This window comes from Manis pentadactyla, chromosome 1, assembly GCF_030020395.1.
Source record: "Manis pentadactyla isolate mManPen7 chromosome 1, mManPen7.hap1, whole genome shotgun sequence".
NCBI classification, from domain to species: Eukaryota; Metazoa; Chordata; class Mammalia; order Pholidota; family Manidae; genus Manis; species Manis pentadactyla.
The window spans coordinates 187,360,239-187,381,119 of record NC_080019.1 but is presented as its reverse complement, the minus strand read 5'-3'; the positions used below and the strand labels follow the sequence as shown (position 1 = coordinate 187,381,119).

Here is a 20,881-nt window from a genome sequence, read left to right as displayed (position 1 = left end):
ATCTTGATTTTTCTTTCAGGATGCTCCTTTGAGACTGCACATATTTAATTCCTTTAACCTTTCATCACAGGGCAGTCTTCAGAACCTTTTATTATTTTTGTTGCTTTTTTAGCTTTGGCAAAAAATATAAAACTAAGGAGCTGTAAATCTTGTTCTCCTGCCTATTTAAACAGCATCTGGAAATCTGAAGTAATTACCTCCTTTCTGAGTTTAAAAATTTTTTAAGCTATATCATGCAATATTGTGGAGTGGAGTTGAAAGCTTTAAGTCTGCAGCATTTGAAATGCTCAAATTCTAAGGCTTTGAAAAATGGCATTTACTCCATGTTAATTATTCAGTACAGACCATTATCAGTTTACAAGACTGATACAGTAATTTCAAATTCAGAACATGATATGGTACATAGATATTCAAGGGAAAGAGAAATAGCTTCATGTGGCTTTGCTTAATGGATTACCTATAACTGTACAGGCAGCAGTATACAGTAAGTGATTCATATTTGGAAATTATCATATGACAATTATTTTCAACAATAATTGATATCACCTGTTATTTCAAGAATAAGAAATTTCAATATAAATAATATACTCCCCCCAGCAAACGAAAGAAAGTAAAACAAGCATGGAGGGAATATTTCCAAAATGTCCTAGCATTGAAATGTTTACCTACCATAATGTTTACCTACCAGTTTGCTTCTTTCAGAAGCTGTATTCCAAATTGTTTACTTTCATTGTTTTAAAAATTCATATTTTTTACTTCATGCATTTAGCCTCTGCGGTATTACAGCTTTCTAAATGTTCTTGCATGAAGGTTTCATTTTAATTTCACCTTGAATTCTGATTCATTCTTCCTCCCTCCAGATGTATTTCCAATGTTCATTAAATAAATCACATTGCATCATACATAGAGCTTAAAAGAGGTGATTCTATAAAAGATAAAAATTCAGTATTTGTTAGCAATGGAAAACACTGGTTCAAGTCACATAAAATCATGTGCATATGTAACTTCATTTTTTATTTGCTGATTTACTGTTTTAAGCTATTTTGTGCCAAAGCTGGACAACGGGCTATAAAAATCTCCAGTGCTAAAAAACTGTTGAGAGGCAGTAAGCTAGCAAAAGTGAGAGGGAGGAATTTAGTTTTTATACTTGCATTTATTGCAATTAGAATGAAATTCATCAATGATCAGTAAATTTGGTGTTTGCTGTCAGTATATTCATACAGTTCTTATTTTCCTACTTTCTATCCTTTCAGAATGTGTACACGGAATGAATCCATCTAGAGACGTTCACGGTATGTTAGATTCCAAATTATACTTTTTATAAAATGTGCACATTCATATATGCATAATGATTTTTATCTATGTATCTCTATAAATAACTTATGATGTAAATTAACCAATAATTAAGGCTTTTTTTGCTGATTCAAAAATACTTAAAAGCTGTTCTCCATATTGTGAATGTCAAACCAAATAAAACATTCCAATGAAACCTTAAATGACACCCTCGGTTCTACAGCGTTTGCCACAGGTGCATTCTGCTGTTATTAAAAGACTCTCTATGACTCTCTAAAAATAAATAGAGCTTGGCTTCTATCTGTTATAACCTAGTTTATTACCTTTGTTATAGCACTGGCAATGCTAAATTTTTATGAGGGTAAAATGTTTACTAAGCATTCCTAAAACTTGAAAATGATTAAGATTTTTCACAAAAAAGAAGTTCGCTACTTGTGAGCTGCACAATTGACCTAGGAAGTTAGAGTGAAATAGTTACACATCAACCACAGAATCCCATGGAAACATTCAATAGGGAGAAAGGATGTAGTGAAAGAACTGGGGAATCTCATGCCCAAAGTAATTAGATTTTGAAAGTGTAATAATTTCTCCAGAGGGGAAAAAATGTGTTAAATTCCAAAGTTGAAAACTGGATGATGTGCATAGAGGGGTTATTTGTACATACGTTAAATTAATATGTTACTCTTCATCAAAATGTTCTTCTGTGTGACATTATATCTGCTGCAGCAATTTGGTCCTGAACCACTAGCAAAACACATTCGCTGATTTTAATTTTTATTGAAATGGTCGCTGAAAATATAAATAATCCTTTCTGGCATATTACATTTTTTAAGATGTAATTTTAGAAATGTGTTACAGAGAGGAATTTTGATTTAAGAGAATGATTCAGATTCTTATCCTATTTTTATGCGTACTTTATTTTTGAGAGGGCTTAAAAGAGCAAAAATGTAAAATACTCAATTATTTTCTGAGACCACCTATAGTTGTTATATTTACCTAAAGTGTAGAAGGAAAATGTCAATGAACTGTTTTCCAGTGAAACTATTGTTTATCTTCCAACTAATCAAACACTACTTTAAAAATTCACTGTGAAAACAACATTTCATTTCTGTTATAGGCCGTTTTGAAATTTCCCCTATGCAACAAATTTGGAAGAACCTATCATATAGCATCAGCCCGACATATTGCTTCGTTGTATTTTATTTTGTATTATGACAAGAGTAAATTTTAGTAGTATTCCAAGGGAACACTGGGAGTTAATGCGATAATGCTTCCTTCCCTTTCTCAGAGAGGCAGAGGAAGGAAAGTCCTATATTGCTGCTGCAATGAACGTTCTTGGTGGAAAGGAATTCTTCATTCGTATATGATGCTACCGAACTTCACAAGCTCTATAAAAAGCTTTTCAGACTAAGGGGTTACAGATATCCTTTAGTTAAGCCTCGTGCTACCTTCTTTCTATTCATTTTAGTTCCTCGATAAGGTGCACTAGGGTTTTTTTGTTGTTGTTAGTTTCTGGTTTTCAAGTGTGCACGGTGCACCTATAGCCCCGCAGGTCCCAGAACCCGGCGGCCGGAGTTAGAATAAATCAGCAAAAGCTTTCTTTGCTCTCACCGCCCCTGTCGGTGTTCGAACATGGGATTTATTGGTTGAAACTCATCTGAGCAGCGCCCACAGTGCTGCCCTTGAAAGGCTAAACTTGGAACATCTACAGCTGCACCTCTCACGGAGGAAGGGAACTTGACCTCCGCCCGGGCGACTGCGGAGGACACCCCGACCCGAAGCCCTTCGCAGGGCTCAGGGTTTCAAACCACCTGAGCCCTTAGGGGTACTTCTCTGACCTTCCCGAGGGGCGGATTCCGCAGTCTGTTAAATCCCCGAGTCAGAGGCCATTTTTGCCTCCTCCGCACTCCCGAGCCCCACCGCGCATCGCGGGAGTTCCCTGGGGAAGCACTTGGCGACGGCCCCCAGGAGCGCTTGGGGTGCTTTTAGGGCAATGCGTGTGAACCGAGGCAAAGGGATTCACTCGCCTGCCTGAGCAAGCCTCTAGAGCGGGCAGCATCTGCGCCCGGCCGCGAGAAGGCAGCCGGGGAGGTTTGGTGACTGCGCAGTATTTGGAATTGCTAGCCAAGGTGAAGAGCAGATGTGTGTGTTTGGGGGGAGGGGGGAGGAGTTTACACCTGAAATGGGGCTTCTTCAAAATCATTTTTCACCTAAAATACAAAGGAATTTCTATCCGAGACCCCAGACCATTAAAACGAAATTCCGCTGGGCGTTGGAAGTTCCCGGGAGCGTCTCGGGTTTTCTGGAGAGGAACGAGGGGTAGGGCCCACCTGGGAGGAAGCGCGTGAGGCAGGAGGGACAAGGGGCTCCCGGCCCAGCGAGGGCACCCGGAACGCCTGCAGCGCCGACGGCCTGGGGCGGGCCGACCGCGGAAATCAGGCAAAGCAGACAGACCCTACTAAGGGCCGGTAGGGGCAGCCAGGTTCCCTGGCGAGGGCTCCCAAGTCACCAGCCCGGCTGCTCCGCGGGTGGGACGTGGCTGCTCACACTGGCTCCGGCGGCCGTTTGCGGTCCTTTCTCCCCAAACTGATGCGTTTACAATAGAGACGCAAAGGTCGCAAGGAGGGCCGGCAGAGCCCAGCGCCGTCGGGGGCGTTCCCGGGCGCACTGCGCGGTCGCCGGGAGTCTAGGGCGGCAGCGAGGGCAGCTGCTGCCCCCTGGTGTCCACCCCAAGCCCGCCGCCCGCCGCCTGCCGCCCGCGGCGCCTCCCTTGGGGCCGGTGCCCGCCTCCCGGACGCTCCGCGCAGCCCGCCCGGCCTCTCTCCGCCCGGGGTGACCGGGAAATGCCTCTGCTGCCGGCCCACCGCGGACTCCGCCTCCGTCAGGCCCCAGCGGCAGGGTCCGAGGAGAGTCCGGCGCAGCGGCGGCGGCGGCGACGGCCCCTAGCAACCCACAGCGCGTCGGCAGGGGAAGGAGGTGGCGGGAGGGAAGGCCCCGCGGGGGCGGCTGAGGGGCTCCGTGCAAGGGAGGGTGCGCGCCCGCCTACGGGGCGAGGGGGCCCCGGCGGGGCAGGCGCGGGGGGCTCCGAGGGGAGAGGAGAGGGAACCCCGCCGCGAGGCACCGGCCGGGCGCGCGGGGAGGGGGCGGGGCCCCCTAAGCTCCGCGAAAATGCCGCCGGCGCCGCGGGGACGGGTGCAGAGGGAAGTTCCCGCCCGCGCGCACAGTCGGGGTGAGTTCAGCACCCCGGCCCGCTCGCGCGCGCGGGAGCAGGCGGAGGAGCCGGGGCTGTTTCCGGGGAGCTGGAGGTGGGTGGCGACCTGGGCCCAGCGGGGGACTCTCGCGCAGCCTCCGGGAGCCGCCGCTCCGAGGACGCGGAGCGAGCCGGGCGGAGGCTTTCAACTTTTTCCAGTCGCCGGTTCTTTAGGGTCTTTTCTGACAAGGCAACTCCGCTCGCCGCTAAGCACGCTCGGCCTGAGCGAAGCGCGCTGCCTAATTAAGCCACAGCCCAGACGCCGCAAAAAAACACCAATTAAAGAAAACAAACCGAGAACGAAAACTAAAATCACAAAAAGCATGTTGTGGAGACCGAGAACCGTCTGGTCGCATTAACTGAATCAGCGCCACTTCGCTGAAGCTGCCAACTGGGTCGTGGGGCTGTGCAGACGCTCGCCCTTTGCCTCCGGCCTCCTCGCGACCGAATCCCACCCACTCCAGAGAGAGGAAGGCTCGACCGCGGGCGGCCGCTCAGGGCCTGGGGCAGCCCGGGGGCTCCGAGCACGGTTCCAGGAGCCTCGCGGCGGCCGCTGCACCTCCAAGACGCGCAGGGCACCTCCCTCCGGCTGGTCTCCAGGCCCGGGCCCCTCCAAGCGCGGCGCGCGGCCAGAGCCCTCCCCGGGCCCGCTGGCCTCTCCACCTTTCCGGACCGCGGCCTCCTCTGACACCTCAGGGCACCGCAGCCCCCTGGCCGGCGGCCGCGCGCCCTTAAGTGTCTGCAAGGCCGCAGGGTCAGGGTCCGCACCAGGGCGGAGCCTCGGGCAAGCGTTTGTGCGTGGATGCGGATGCGTGAGGAGCGCGGAGTGGCCGCGGCGGCCGTGAATTCTCCACCCAGGCTGCGTACAGTAGCGCGCAGCGGCGGGGGCGCGCGGGCCAATTCCAGGAGCCCGCGGCCGAGAGCCGCGCCCTGGCTGATACCGGAAAGGCCTGTGATTGGCCAGCGTCCGCCCCTATGCAAACGAGCTGAGGGAATGGAATTCCTAGGGCCGGGCTTACAGTAAAAGCACGTTCATTTCCAGGCACTCTCATTCATAGAGCCAGCGGGCGCAGGCGGGACGGGCGCCCCGCGGCGGGACCCAGCCAGGGTACCACGCTGCCCGGCCCTGAGCCGGCAGGCACCTCTTCCCGGGGCTCCTGGGGACGCCGGAAGCAAGTCAACCGTTGCTGTTTCTCCTGTGCCTACGTTGGAACTTCGATTTTTTTTTTCTTTCTTGTGAATGAACTGGTTCCTTGGCTGGATGGTTCAACTTCTTTTCTGACTGTGAACTTTTGTTTCATTTGACAACTGCAAAAGAAAGTGCGCTGTGCTTCAAGGCAGACCGTGAAGTTGTGTGTGCGTGGCAGTGTGCGTGGGAGTGTGTGCCTGCGTGTGTAACTCGAGCCACCCGGTCTCTTTCGATCTGCGCTGCGGAGCCTCCTGCAAGGCCCGCTCCACCTGCTGCGGTCAGGTAGTGATCGTGGGTATTAGCGCGAAGGAGCAGTTAACCGGCCGGCTCCGGGGCGACGCTGGAGCAAGATCTCGTTCCTGCCCAAGACGGGGCTGACTCATGGAGTCGAAGTAGACAGTGGCTGGTATCGAAAGAGCGCGTGTCTGCGTGCGTGTGATTCCGCTGCTGCTCAACTCCCACCAAACCACAGGATCAGCCACAAACTTAACCAACATCCCCAAACCCGAGTTTTCAGATGTGTTGAGCTGTACTCTGTGTCATCAACTTGGACTTTTTTTAAATTGGCTTTTCTTTTGAAAAGCTGAATTTTCTGAATGATCATTTTGCCAGAATTTGAGAGAATAAGACAAGTATTTCTAGCCCAGCCCTTCTTCAACTACTGAAGCTGATTTTCAAGGCTACTTAAAAAAAAAAAAATCTGGAGCGAACATTAATGGATTTCTTTTGTGTTTAAATTCTCTACAGATCGTATTGTAAATATTTTATGAAGTAGAGCATATATGTGCACATACATTTGGAGCACGATCTTTGGAAGTCTCAGCTCTTGGTTTTGAGGACCGAAGCCAGTTTTGCATGGTAACAGTGGCGCTGTATATGGAACACACTCGTATATTTTGTGTTGTGTTGGAACTTTAGACAAAAACTCACCTGGAAAAAAAAACTGGCAGGCGATTGACTACTGGAACTTCCAAATTATGTATTTTCTGGTCCTTTTGCTCTCCGCATACATATTTTAGGAAGTGTATGGGAATTGTAACCTCCAAAGACTGAACTTAAAACTTTCAAAGCAAGATTCAGACGATGGTCTCCCTTGGCATTTGACTGTGGATTCTGGTCGCCCACTTTTAAAAGCACTAAGCGGTCGGTTGCTAGGAGCCCTGCCCTGGTCTGAGGCGAATCAGCTGAATAGAACTTTCCCCTTCCTGGACTGTTAGGAACTTAGCCCCCACACCTCCCCTAACCCTCTCCCTCTCCGCAGCAATAAAGGCCCCTGAACTTGTATGTTGGTCTCCCGGGAGCTGCTTGCTGAAGATTCGCGCCCCTGTCGCCGTGTGGTAGGAGCTGTTTGCAAGGTCCTAACTCAATCGGCTTGTTGTGATGCGTATCCCCGTAGATGCCAGCACGAGCCGCCGCTTCACGCCGCCTTCCACCGCGCTGAGCCCGGGCAAGATGAGCGAGGCGCTGCCGCTGGGCGCCCCGGACGCCGGCGCCGCCCTGGCCGGCAAGCTGAGGAGCGCCGACCGCAGCATGGTGGAGGTGCTGGCTGACCACCCCGGCGAGCTGGTGCGCACCGACAGCCCCAACTTCCTCTGTTCGGTGCTGCCCACGCACTGGCGCTGCAACAAGACCCTGCCCATCGCTTTCAAGGTACTCGGCCCAGAGAGGGTGGCGGGAGGACAGGCGGAGGCCGACCGAGGCCGGGGGCGACCTGGGAGGGCAGCTGCCGGGCGGGCAGGGCCAGGTTTCAGGAAGGGGCCGGCACGGCCCCCTGCACCCCTGGTCCATTCCCCTGCGCTAGGGAGTCGGGGGATGCTGCGTTGCCGTGGCGACCCTCGCGAGGCGGGTTGAGGGAGACTCGCCGGGGCTGTATCTAGGGAGGGCCGAAAAAACCAGGATGTCTCCCAACCGGCCACCGAGGGCTGGTCGGGACCTCTCTAGGAGGCTCCTTTGCTTTGCTACAAAGTAGGAAAAGTTATAACCCGGCAGGGACAAGCCGGTCTGCTCCCTTGCTTCCCTCCCCCACCTTTAGAGGCTTGACACCCAAACCATTCTGCCTCCCTCCGATGGAGGCTTTAGGAAATAAAATAGAGATACTTTTATACCTTCGGGTCAGTGAAAATAAACTCGCAAGGAAAACTGTCAGGGCTTCCCACCTCCACCCCTTTTTAACAGCCCTGTAGGAATTAGCATGTCCAAAGTCCACAGCGGGCGTAGTTAAGTTTGCAAAAGTTTTCTGAAGAGTTTTTGCGAGCTTCTAGCCTGCCCGAAGCCGCAAGTCGGGAATCCTGTTTCTTTTCCTGGAACCCTCCCGAGCGTCATCGCCCGCTCACCTAGATTAAGCCCGGGGCAGCGAAAGGTGACGAGGCTGTCTTCCTTGAGCCGGGGTCCGACCCGCCGGCAGTTCCGTTTGAAGAGGGGCGGCGTGGACCGAGCAATCTCCGTTGAGCAGCCCCAGGGGTCTCCGTCCACTTTCCCCCTGATCTTGCTCCATCAAGCTTTGAGCTGCCTTTAAAACCTTGGCCTTCGACGGGGTATGTAAACAACCCCGGGCGCTTTTAAACAACCACCCCTCCAGCCTGGCAGCAAATGTTAGAAATCTAACTTCGGCGGGGGGGGGGGGGGATTCTGTTCTTCTGTCCTGAGTGGGTTTAATAAGGCTCAGATTTTTAGTACGACCAGTGCGGTCATTTCCTAATGACCTTCTAAAGGGCTAAGGCAGGCAGGTGGAAAAAAACACTGAAGACCAGCTACTTTTTTTGAATAACTTGGTTTAATAATTGTCCCCTTTAAGGGAGGATTAATATAAGCTTTTTTATAGTCCCAGGCCTCTGCTGTATCTTTCTTGATCTAGGTTACAATGAATAACGTTCACTTTTTTAAAAAGTGCTGTCAGAGTTCTTTATTTTTAAGCTTTACGCTGCTTGTAAACTTAGATTATGATTTGTAAAACTCAACTAACAAAAAGTGCAGTTGTCTGTGTCTACAGAACTGCCTACGTTTTCTGAAAGCAGTTTTTGAGGGGGTAGGAGATGAGGGTAAGGTTTGCAGCCGCTGGACTCCCCCTTCCCTTCCTCCATCTCTGTAGATTTGGGTTGGGAGCCCATTTCAATTTTAATTTATTCTAATCCCTTTACATAAACAGACTAACCTGGCAGAGAGGACTGAGTCCCTTAGTGAGAGGAAACCTCATAGGGCTGGGCCCTGGGGCCACTTCAGATAAGAGCAGAGGGAAGGAGACAGGCTGATAATCCACAGGGGCATTTAAACCCCAGTGCCCCAGACATACCAAGGGAGTGGGTTCCAAGGGATCTGTGGCTTCATCTGAGGTAAATCAGGATCTCCTGGATTCTCCCCTCCTCTGCCAGGGAACCCACACCCAAGTACATCAAAACACTAAGTGATTAATAAAGAATCTTCAGGAGTGGAAGTCATGTAATTTCTCAGGCTGCCACATGAAAGTATTATTTTTTTTTCTAAAAGAATGAAAAAAATCATATAAATTGCTGTTATGAGCCATCAGGGAATTCTTTTTAGCAGACATCTTAAGAACCATAGCGGTTTCCTTTTAAAGAGGACTTTCAACAATTCACTTTTTTTAAAAAACTAGTTTGTTTTACCGAGTGGTAGTTTGCAGGCTACCAAAAGATCAAGGTATAGGTCTCTTCAATAAAGCTCAAGCGGGTCTTAAGAACATTTGGGGGAAAGGCAAGACAGTGGAGAAATCAGACCACTTGAGTAATATCTGTCACCACTCCCGTCCCCACAAAGAGAGGCCTCTTCCGTAAGGAAACCTGCTCCCTGCTTCACAGAGAGAGCCGATGAAATTTTCAGTGAGGGAACAAACTCAAAAGGTTAAGGATAAAAGCAAGCTGAACTCAAAACGGGACTGCATCTGGGTCGGTACCCTGTGTGTCCCCGGCTCCACCTCTTACACTTTGCACCCACCTGCCTCCCAAGAAGTTTATACAGAAATTATTATTTAAAACTTTGAGTTTTTATGTTAAGCTTGAGACAATCTCTCTATGAAAATAATCAGTAAAGAGTTATTATATTATAAGAAGTAGAAAACGTGAAACAGTGATGAAGTCTGATGATATTGATGAAAAGAGCATTGGAGCGATTGTCTGTGACTATTGAATTTCTATGTGTAAATCCTTTGCTTTAAGCTTTGAAACTAGGGGGAGATTAAAAATTATAAATTGTCCTTAAAATAAATTAAACTCTTCCTAATTGCTTCTCTTGAACCCCAAATGTATCCCACTCCCTGACTTTTCCCATGCAGCACCTTTATTTTTTCAGCTAGGAGAGATACTTGTTTTCCTACTGAGAAAATCTTAAATTTACTGCATTACCCATTATTGACAGAAGCAGCCTAAAAAGCTGTTTGGATAATTTAGGATATATTTTATTATACTGTAATATCAGAGTTTGTTTAGGCCCTGGCACACCAGAGTCTGAAGCCTTCAGCAAGTTCAGAGGACTTAAATGCTGATGATAATATTATTTTCATCAGAAAGAAATAAGTAATATTTCTATCAGCCAGATCGAAATTCCTAGGCATGCGTTAAATGTCATCTCGGCTGAATTCTAAGATCCACTCCACAGCTTTCTTTGAAATACTGGAAAGTTAAGCAATTTGAAATAAATGAGTTGTAACTGTAATTTCAACCTAATTAGAGTTGGTTTAAAATGCCAGTTTGAATAGTGAGCAGGCTAGCCAAGACCAATATGGGGAGGTCCATGTAGTGTATAGGAGGGTTGATATTTTGCCCAACTTCCTGATACTTTAAAAACAGAGAACTAAAACAAAATATGAGATATCCTTTGGCCAGCAAGTCCCTTCTTGTCTGTTTGGTCTGTGTTAAAATGTAAATGTTTGTGTTCCCTTACCTATTGTTTATAGCTTTTCATTCCAGTTGCTTCTCTTTTTCTGTTTAAAGTTAGATATATTTTTAAGTTCCCTTCATATTACCTGTCAAGTGACAAAATCTGCATCCAGTTGGTAGACATGTTAATTTTAATTTTTAAAAAAATTTTCCAGCCTATGTATGCTTGTTAATAAGTAGATGGTATACATTATTAATATAATTTCCCTAGATTTCATATTCTCCCCTTTACTCCTGCCAAGAAAAATCCCTCCAAGATCAATAAAAGACCAAGTAAATGATCTTTGAGCTCCCAAGTATCTTTGATTCCTCCTTCATTTTTTAAAAAGGGAGGAGTAGGAGTTTAACTTTTTTAGTCTTAAATTCCAACATCAACAAGCTTTTCTTACTTAGCTACCATGATCATTTTACTCTCTATTTGTTTCTACTTGGCGAAGGTCTCATGAATTTGCCAAATTACTGATGAGGATAGTTGTAGAAAGAAAAGAGAGGCACAGTCATCGAGCACTGTGTGAAGAGCCAGTAGGCAAAAAATAATTTAGAATATGTTTGGGTAGTTATAAAAGATTTATTTATTTTCACCTCTTTACAGATTCTGTCCCAACAATGAATTCTTCGTTTGAAAGCCAATAGTCGATCCGGTCCCTGTACATTTACTGAATGTTGAATTAAAATAGAGAAGCAGGGACATCATTGGGAGATGGGGATGAGGAAGTAAAAATATGTGTTCAAGGAAGGCATTGCAACACTGTGAGCTAATTTTACAGAGGGAAGTGAAAATAATGAAAAAAAAGTGGAAAAAATTTTAAGAGCCTGAAAAGAGCAGAATAAAGCAAGCACATTTTGTGGGGATAGAAAGAAATGGTAAAATAACTTAATAACTGATCAGGCAGATTTATTTCAATGGTGTTTTTGAAACAAAAAATAATTGTCCTATTACTGTTCTTAATTAAAAGGCAACAAAGAGCCTTATAACGGGAACTAAATACCTAATTAGAGTGTCCTTGGGGAATAAATAGCTGTGTTTTAAAATCTCCTTTATAGAAAACAGGTCCCACATTTGGATAGAAAAGATTAGAAAGAAAGATGAAAGGCCCACATTTTGCTTAACAGTGCAAGTTGCATAAAATTAGTGAGAATAAATGCCTACCTATTGCCGGTAGAGTTGAATCTCTTGGTGTAGTCTTGGGGGCAGAAGTACGTCCTCCCCTCATGGTGAGTTGGTTCATTTTCCTTGTCATACTCCTAGAATCCAGGCATGGGAAGGAATAAAAACAATAGAGGACCATTGGGATGACACAGGGAAGCAGTAATGACTAAGCAGGCAAATGAAGATGGGGATTATGAGAAACATGGCTTTGCTGTCATACAAGTGAGCCCATAGCAGACTTATTTACAGACAGAAAAAGAGGACTGAAAATATGTAGTACTGCCAAGAACATTATGGGGCAATTATTAGGTAACATGGGGAGGTGGAAAGCTGAAGAAGGAATAATTACTGTAGAATGGCTTTACTGTCACAACTCAAAAACAAAACCAAAAAAAATTATATTCTATGATTGGAACGATTAGTGCAGATTTCACCACTGACTTAGAAAGTACCGTGAGAAATATCAGTATGATAGACACAAGTGCAACTTAGGGCATTTTGATTTCAAATTCTATGACCACTTTAAAAGAGAAGCAATGGAAATATAGCCAAGAATAATTGTTTAGACCAAAAAAATAATTTCCAGAAGGGTTGAATGATGACCCTGAAATGGATGCTACTGCACAGAGCATCTTCATGCTATGCTCTTCAGAGCATTCTACCTTGAAATTACTGCTTTTTTATTACCCGAGTATCAAAAATATTTATCAGTTTTCTTGAATAGCCCTGATAGGAAGTCTATTCGTCAATTACATGAAAGGAATTCTTCCTTAAGATCATGTGAGATTGGCAAAGAAAATCAGTCCTCTATTAGGATGTAGTTAGCACATCTCTAGGACTCACAGATTTTTTTTAAAAAGTCGAAGCAATTCCACTCCTGAATTCAAAGGAGCACATAAAAGAGGGCCCCTCTTCTCTGGGGTTCACTGATCATGTAATTAATAATAATCCAAGGGAAACAATTCTGGTTTTTTTCCTTGCATGCCAGAATACTGCTAGTGAAAGTCAAGCTAATAGAAGTGAATAGGGGGTACCAAAGATGAACTGAAAGGGACAGTTTAGGTCACTGAAGGATCATCAGCAATTCAGTCATAACAATCAAATTTAATTTTAGCAGAAATAAGTTTAAACACACAAGAGTAAAGTTGGCCTTATTAGACCTGTCGGTGGGAGTCTGGATAGTGAAAGATGGGTTAGGTTATAAACTGAGAAACAAGACATCTGTTTCTCAAATACGAAGAATTAAAAAGGGATTATTGTATTCACGAGAAGGAATGGCTTTGCAAAGTCCGTGCTGTAGTCTTGTTCCAACTGTGCTGTGTGACCTTACGTGGCTTTGTTAGGTGAATGCTTTATGATTTGAAAATTTGCATTTAGTTATGCATAATGGAATTAAAAATGAATCTTCCCATTAATAACTTTTCTTTTGCTCTGCTTAACTTCTGTAATCTTTGAAAGGATTGCTATTCCTGTGCAAATCAAAAAGGATCGCTTAATATACATTTAATTTTAGAACAATTATAATGCAACTGACATAAAGGTTTATAGCATTCCTGATGTCTGCGTTTGTTCCTTGACTGGTGCTTAGGTGGTGGCTCTGGGGGACGTTCCAGATGGTACCCTGGTCACTGTAATGGCAGGCAACGATGAAAACTACTCAGCCGAACTGAGAAACGCTACCGCGGCCATGAAAAACCAAGTCGCGAGATTCAATGACCTCAGGTTTGTCGGTCGGAGTGGAAGAGGTATGTATCTGTCAAAACTGAACTTGAAATGCAAAGTATTTACATGGCAACAAACCCAAATTTCAAGTTTCTGTGATGGGATTCCCAGATACACAGTTTTTCTTCTTACTATTGCTATGTCAAGCTGTTAAACCATTTATTCAAAATTTAATATTTTTAATGGAGTCTACTTTACATTACTGCTTTCTATTATTGAATTGGGTTAAGACTGATTTGGAACATGCAAAACATGAGTTTTGAATTTCACAGAAACCCCTCAAATCTTTACTAAAATGTAAACATATAAAATGTAACCATCATAGAAACTAAGATTATACAACCGGGGCTCTCTCTTTGATAATTATTAGAAATCTATTTAATGGAAGCCTTTGGCTTAGCATCAGTGCCATCTATGACAAGTGACAGAGTATCAAATGATCACTTCTAATAAATTTTAGGGGATATATAGTTGAAACATGTATTCAAGTAAGCTTACTTTTTTATGATAAAACACAAAGAAATATTGTCAATATCATCCTGGTTTGGAAAATTTGATGACTGTTGTGTTCTTCCTATTGTATATAATTTGGATGCTTTATGATTATTTGAGGGGATGGGCTGGGTCCAGCTAATGTTTTAGGTACTAATATTAAAGACTGGTTATTCACATGAACTGATGCATGAGTGCAGTTTCTAAATCACTGTAGTTTTATTTTTCTTTGCCCATTTTCAAAGTATTAGACCAGAGAGAGGAATCCTGGCTCATTGCAGTCTCCTCTAGTTTCCAGTTATTTTCCAAATATTGTGTCTTCTCTGTATTGCAACAACCTAATTCATATTTTATAAATAGCAATAAGTACTAGAAGTTTAACTGAAGGAAGGAGAACAGTTTGTTTTGAAAAACTCTTTTTGTAATAATGTATTGAATAAGTTTATGAATAAAATTTGTTTTCAGTAGAATAAAAAGACAGGATAAATACCTAAATAACAGTAGGTGACTCTCATGTTGAAAAAAATAAAAGTACAACCAATGGGCATTTAGACTTAAGACTAATCATTACTATTTATGAAAGCGTTCAAAAATATAAGAAAATCTATATTCCTAGGGAGTTTTATTAGTTGAAGAGGGGAAGGGTGCAAAAGGCTTTTGGGTTTTTTGGCTATTGTTTTTGCAGTCCCAGCTGTCGGGAACATTTTCAAAATAGAATCATAGGTGGAGAAAATAAAAAACTTACAACATGATTGAAAATATATGCTCATTGTACTATCCATGTATATAATAGAGTAATGCAAAGAAAATTATATGCACTTATTGAAAGCATGAGTGATGCTATGAAGTATAAAAGTGTAAGTCATTAAATGGGCTCACTTTTCATATTAAAAGTCCCCACCTTTCAGTAAATGGAATTCACATTATAATTCAGAGATGTGTGTTTAGAAAACATCTTAAAGGCTTCAGATGAGTAGCTAGCAGAGCGGGTGAGAAGCCAATAAAAAAACAGAGGCCTTCCCACCTGGTCCACAGTTTAACTCAGGTCTTTGGATTTCTACTATTAGGAATCAATAGCTGAGTATCATTTGGTTGCATTTCCAGACAAAGTAATATCTTTGGGTCTGTGTGTCAGGTTTTGCTTATAAAAGTTTTAGAAACTTTCAAATGGCCCATACTAGTGACATTTTTCAATAAGAAGTACAGTGGGGCTTCCTGGCAATGTGCAGTAATCAGTGATAGTAAAGAATGAGGTCTTGAATGCACCATGCTTCTTTTTCTGATGTTGACGGCTGGCCTCTCTTCCCTCACTGGGCATTTCTGTTTTGAGTGGGTGACTAATAGGTGCTCGTGTTTACCCGGGTAACAGTGAACTGTTTCCCCAAGGTGTGGATTGTTTGCGTTTGGCTGCCTGATTCTTGCCAGTATGCCCTTAAGTTTGCATGAAACCCACAGAGTAAAATAGCCGCAACCAAGGCTGGGCTGTCGTCTGATAACCGGGAATGAGAAAACCAACTGAAATGCCATAAATGGGCAATATCTGTCTTGCACAGGCTCAGCTTCTCACGAGTGACAATAAGCAATCCAAAACAGAAGACCCCCAATTGAACACTGGGCCCAGTTACAGTTACCATGTATACTGTTGGTGTCTTCAGTGAATTTTTTGTTTTGTTTTGCTCTGTCGTACAAGACATAATGAGCTGTCAAAAGGCCACATTTGACTCTGTCTCATAATTTCTCTCCATAGTCATAAAAATACAACTTGATTTTACTCTTTCAAGTGTGTCAACATCAATGCCTGCCAGGTTTGTGTGTGTGTGTATGTGTGTGTGCATGTGTGTGTATGTGTGTGTGCACGCAGTTTGCTTCCCATAATGAAGAGAACAGATGATTCTCACTAATGTCGACAATTAGTCTTAATCTTCCTCACTGAATCTTGTCCTTTTAAAGTTTCATTGCATTTTATAAAGTAATCGTAAGAGTATTTACTATTTCATTTTCTGTTTTTGAAAATGTGCCGGAAAACATGTCATTGGCATCCACACAGCACGCAGTGGCCGAGAAGGTCCTGGCTGTTGGCTCATCCAAACATTTCAGTGCCAATTTCACATTCTGTCAAAAGGCACTGGTCTGGTGGATTCTCAAAGCGGCCTGGTGCTCAGTTCCAAATGAAGGATAGAAAAAGAAACTCCCCCTTCTTTTACTAGCTGCCAGTCCGTGAGGATTATAAAACCTCATTGAAATTGCCAGAGGTTGAACATGGAAGGGTTTTTCTCTATTCTACAAAACTGATTCGTCTGGGCGCTGGCTGATGTCCAGGATCATAGCTCCTAACCTCAAGTTCAGCCTGCAACTGGGAAAACCTGCCTGTCCGGCTTTTACAGGCTTGCTGACAACACTGGCCCCTAAAAAATATTGGTGAAGGCTTTAGTAGTCTGGACCTTCTTCCTTTTCTTCCCTTCCCTCCTTCATTATTCTTGTCAATTTAAATCTTGTTCAGGGTATATATCCCACCCTGGAATTTTCTCTCTAATTTAGCCTCTCCATTTAATTGACCATCCCTTTACAATGAAAGAAGAGAGAGCAGCTCTCTTCTAGGAGGTGAGGGGTTATTTTGAGCACATAGGTTGTTGTTGAGAACCATTCATATGTTCTCAACCACATTTTCTAGGACTACCCCTTACCTCCAAAAATCCAAGCTCAGTATCAAAAGGAATTTTCTCTGGCGCAGTTAATGAATGGCAGTTTACATCAGCAGGTGAGGCAGGTACTATTAATATTTTCAATTATGAAAATGTGTGTCATGGCCACAGCCAAGAGATATTTAAAAATTCTTTAGCAGTGAGTGCTTCCGTCCCTTTTGGAGTACTTAATCAGTTGGAAAGGAATCGATCAATCAAGGGACACGGCTTTAGAATCAAAGAGGAAATCTACCAGACTGTATCATCAACCACATTGTTAATGGGGGAAGAGAATCCACTACAAATTTCCTATTAATTTTTCCAAGAATATGATTTTTAATCTTTCATGAACTTCATATAGGTAATTTTGAAAATCCTTTGAAAGCTTTCTCCCAGGAAAGAAAAAACGTACATGTGCACGTACATACAGAGTTTCACATACAATTTCAGTTTCCTGGGCCACTGAGGCTCACCTCTGGACCTTCCAGGGATCTTTGGACTCCCAAGCCCAGAATCTGAATTTGGAAATTCCCCTTGATCATAGAGGGCCAGCCTAGCACCGAGCTGCACATAGCAGATAACTGGAGTGGGAATAAATGAACTAATGAGGTAGACATTCTTGCACCTTGTGCTATTCTGGTAAGACCTGTTTTTATTATAGCCAGACCTTGTTTGCATAATTAGGAAATTAGATCTCATTCAATTGCTGGTCCAGAACTTTGGAAGCCATCAGGCATGTACGCATGTAGTATCTTGCAAAAAAGAAGGGGTCCATTTGCAACTGAAAGGACAGCTTATTCTCCAGTGAATGCCTGGGCCTCTGGCTGCATAGCTACAATGGGAATTCCTCACCCAGCCCTATGAGGCCATGTGGTCTCCAGTGTGTTAGAATGGAGCTTGATTTCTTGGTGGAATTTGTGTTTATGTTGACCTCCCTGGCAACTTTAATCTTGCCCACTTTCAAAATTGTATCCCTTTCCAGCACTTTCATGAAATGAAATTCCTTCATTATGTTCTTGCTGTGGTTATCCTCCCAGACATAATATTGACCCTGTCACAATCTGGGTGATTGCATATTTGTGCAATGTTTGTTACTTAAGGCATTTTCATTCTTAAGTTATTTTACATTATTTGAGGAGCTCTATGGGAGGTTGCCTTTCAGATGAGTGAAAGACAGTACATTGAGATGAAGAGAAGGTACACTTAGAAAAGGATGAACTGTACTGGTATTCTAAATGAAGGAGATGTCTTTATGGAGTGGTTGTTACTAATAAATGGTCTGAATGACTCACAGTATTATCATAGAATCCAAGTCATTCTCTGTTCCATCATGGACTCATATAATAGGGGCAGAAGAATTCATATGACAACCCCTGAGTTGTTTCATGGGCAACATTCAAAATAATAAGTTGGCAGTCAGATTTCCTTGAGAGAAAACAAGGGAAAAAGATGAGCTGTATTAAAATAAACTCTCCTATTGCATCCCTTTTTCTCAGTTTTTATTGATTCACACTGTAAACATAATACATATACTGAAATCGGTTTTCAGACTTCAGCACGGGCAAATACGGTTGAGAAAAGATTCAGCCTCTGATACACCACGCCCCAGGCGGCTCTAGCAAGCAATTCCTTTAGATGGCAGGTCCAAAGCTTGCGTCCGTGATCTGATCTGGAATTCATCTCTAGAGATCAGGTTTCTCATTCTGCTTCACATGTGCCAACAAAAGAGTAGCAATGTTTTCTTAAAGCAAGTTGCTCCCCACCCCCAGCCACCACCACCAGCAGTCCTTGTCCCACTTAATGCCACGACAAGGACCAAGGAGGAAAGCTTCCTTGAAAACTGTTTGTGCCTGGAACATGCAGCTTCACAATTTATCCCTTCGTGGTTTTCTTGCTGATTTTATGAAGTGCCAGGCATTGCTGATGGTGTCAGACAGCTTTCCTAAGTTGAGGTTATTTGTATGAACAATATTTCAGAGTTGATGGGCAAAAGTTAGACTTCTCTCGACCTACCCTCCACCCCTTCCTTGCCAGCCAGCTTGTGTTTGGTTGAGGCTGTTTTTTTTTTTTTTTGTGGGACGGAGGACTATCAATCAGAAAGTGCCTCAGAGAGAAATAATGGTTGAGTGATTTTTAGAGCTTCCTGTTTCAGCAGCGAGCATTGTAGACATAAACAGTGATCTAGCCAATGGCTACAGAGCTGCTCTGGTTCTAATAAATCAGTTTTGTATTTTCTTTTTTTGTGCTGGTTGGCAGGGAGCAAGAGGGTGGAGAAGATTGGTTATGGAAGAGCATATTCTGTAGTCCTTTATTTTATTTTTGAAGAAAAATTACTTATTGAAAAAGAGAGATAATGTACTGTTTGTGGACTGTTTTCTTTCTGTTGATTATTATAAAACAAGTTCAGATATAAGGGGATGTTTATAAATAACCATGCACTGTCAGTATAAGAAGGTTATGTGGTTTTGAAGGATCTGTTGGACTTTTAGCCAGTAGAGTACCTGTATGTGTACATGTATGTAAGTGTGTGTGTATATGCATCCACAGTTCCATTGAGAAGACTTGTCGGACCACATTATCTTTGGGGACTAAATCCATGCATGAATAACATCTCATCTAAAGCCCAAATGAAGCAATTAACAGAAATTAATAAATGAGCAGTGTGGATTTAATGAGCTGCCTATGAATTCGTTCAAATGTGTCAGTTTTATCAGCCTACTCTTAGGGCAGGGGACCAATTGCTGCTCTTCAAGATTTGCATTTAGAAAGCATTCATGGGCTTCAGGCAATGCCTACCTTCCATCATTGGCTCTGATGGGAGTCCTGCCTTCAACAGAGACAAGTTTTGTTCTGTGTTAAGAAGGGAGCTGTCCATGTGTGCCTTTTGCACTGGTCCCCAGATTCTGACTGGGGATTGCAGCACGTTGCCCAGCCTCTCTTAGCCTATATCAGGCAGTGTATCCCATTTAGGAAGTCCATTTTATGTCACAGAACTTCCTCCAACAAGGGTTTTGGGTAGCTGAGGACCCATAAACCATAAAGCAGTCCAGCAGCCTCTTTCAGGCTTGTGACTTTTCTTCTGCCAGATTCAAAATCTGTTCCCTCTGATTTCCTTAGTGAAGAAGCATTCATTTAGACACCACTTACACTGTGTTTTTCTCAAAGATGCAAGTAAATTTCCTGTTTATTTTTCAATTTAGATTAATCCCTGCTTTTACCTTGAGATTTAAGACCATCATTAAGAATGCTTGCTTGGTGCAAACTGCAGAACCACACCACTTCCCCGCCCCCCTGCCGGGTCTGGTATGGAACACTTGGCCAGCACCCTCACAGGTGCTGTGTGGCCCTAACTGAGTCATTTTATACAAACAAAGGAAACTTTACTTGGCTCAAACAAGGGCAATGCAAAGGTCTGAGCAGAGCTGTTATCTGTGTGCATATCAGATCTCAGCAGACAAGGTGAGGAGCAAGGGCCTGTTTGGAGGGGGAAACATTCCAGTTCACTCCTGGCATTGGTTTGGGATCTTTACAGATGTTTTCCCTTCATGTTCTTTAAAACCATTGTATAGAGTAAGTCAATATCTATCTATCTATCTATCTATCTATCTATCTATCTATCTATCTATCTATCATGAATGAGGACCTGATTTAAATTAATTTCATAATAAGGCACTTGTCTGCCTCTTTAAATGGTGTGTCTCCAGTACCTACACCACTGGGTTTTTCCATATATTTACCTTTATCATCCTATTTGAAACTTCAGAGTGATAGCCAGTATCTTTTTAGCTGCTTATCAGATTTGCTGATGATCTCACTCAATGATTCCTAACTGAGGTGACTTTGAACCCCAGGGGAAATTTGGCAATATCTGCAGACATTATTGGTTGTTACCAGAATGTGCCATCAGTATCCAGTGAGTAGAGGCCAAGGATGCTGCTCAATATGCTACAGGGAACAGGGCAGCCCTGTCACTGGCACCAGCAAAGGCCCTAACACTTTCTGCCTCTCTACAAAATGTATGGAAAACTTATATTAAAAAGTACACACAGAGTACAGATAAATAACTTAGAGAGCATCACTGAATATTAAAGTCTTTTTTAAAATATGAAATCACACCAGTGTTCTGTATGCAGAGATGCATCCAGACATGCTTGGGAGTGAAGGTCGCTGGGAAAAGAGCATGAGAACAGCTGTGGCATGCACAGGTACCCTGCA

At 43.8% G+C, this 20,881-nt stretch overlaps 1 protein-coding gene and 1 long non-coding RNA gene across 12 annotated transcripts in view; one reads left to right on the top strand and one right to left on the bottom strand.

Moving 5' to 3' along the window:
• The window catches only part of LOC130684221 (uncharacterized), a 32,630-nt gene extending 20,607 nt beyond the window's left edge, over nt 1-12,023 (bottom strand). Inside the window, exon 1 of the long non-coding RNA XR_008998410.1 lies at nt 11,772-12,023. This is a non-coding gene — a long non-coding RNA (uncharacterized LOC130684221). The remainder of the gene's footprint in view (nt 1-11,771) is intronic.
• The window catches only part of RUNX1 (RUNX family transcription factor 1), a 244,093-nt gene that overhangs the window by 141,526 nt on the left and 81,686 nt on the right, over nt 1-20,881 (top strand). For 3 of the 11 annotated variants that reach the window (XM_036880186.2, XM_036880185.2, XM_057504329.1), the window contains 3 exons: nt 1,254-1,292; nt 7,129-7,382; nt 13,360-13,516. In XM_036880186.2, coding sequence (XP_036736081.1) covers nt 1,254-1,292; nt 7,129-7,382; nt 13,360-13,516 — 450 coding nt within the window. Of the gene's footprint in view, nt 1-1,253; nt 1,293-2,365; nt 4,270-5,134; nt 7,383-13,359; nt 13,517-20,881 lie in introns of those variants that run through there. The other 8 variants (XM_036880191.2, XM_036880187.2, XM_057504331.1 and 5 more) reach the window with 6 other exon arrangements.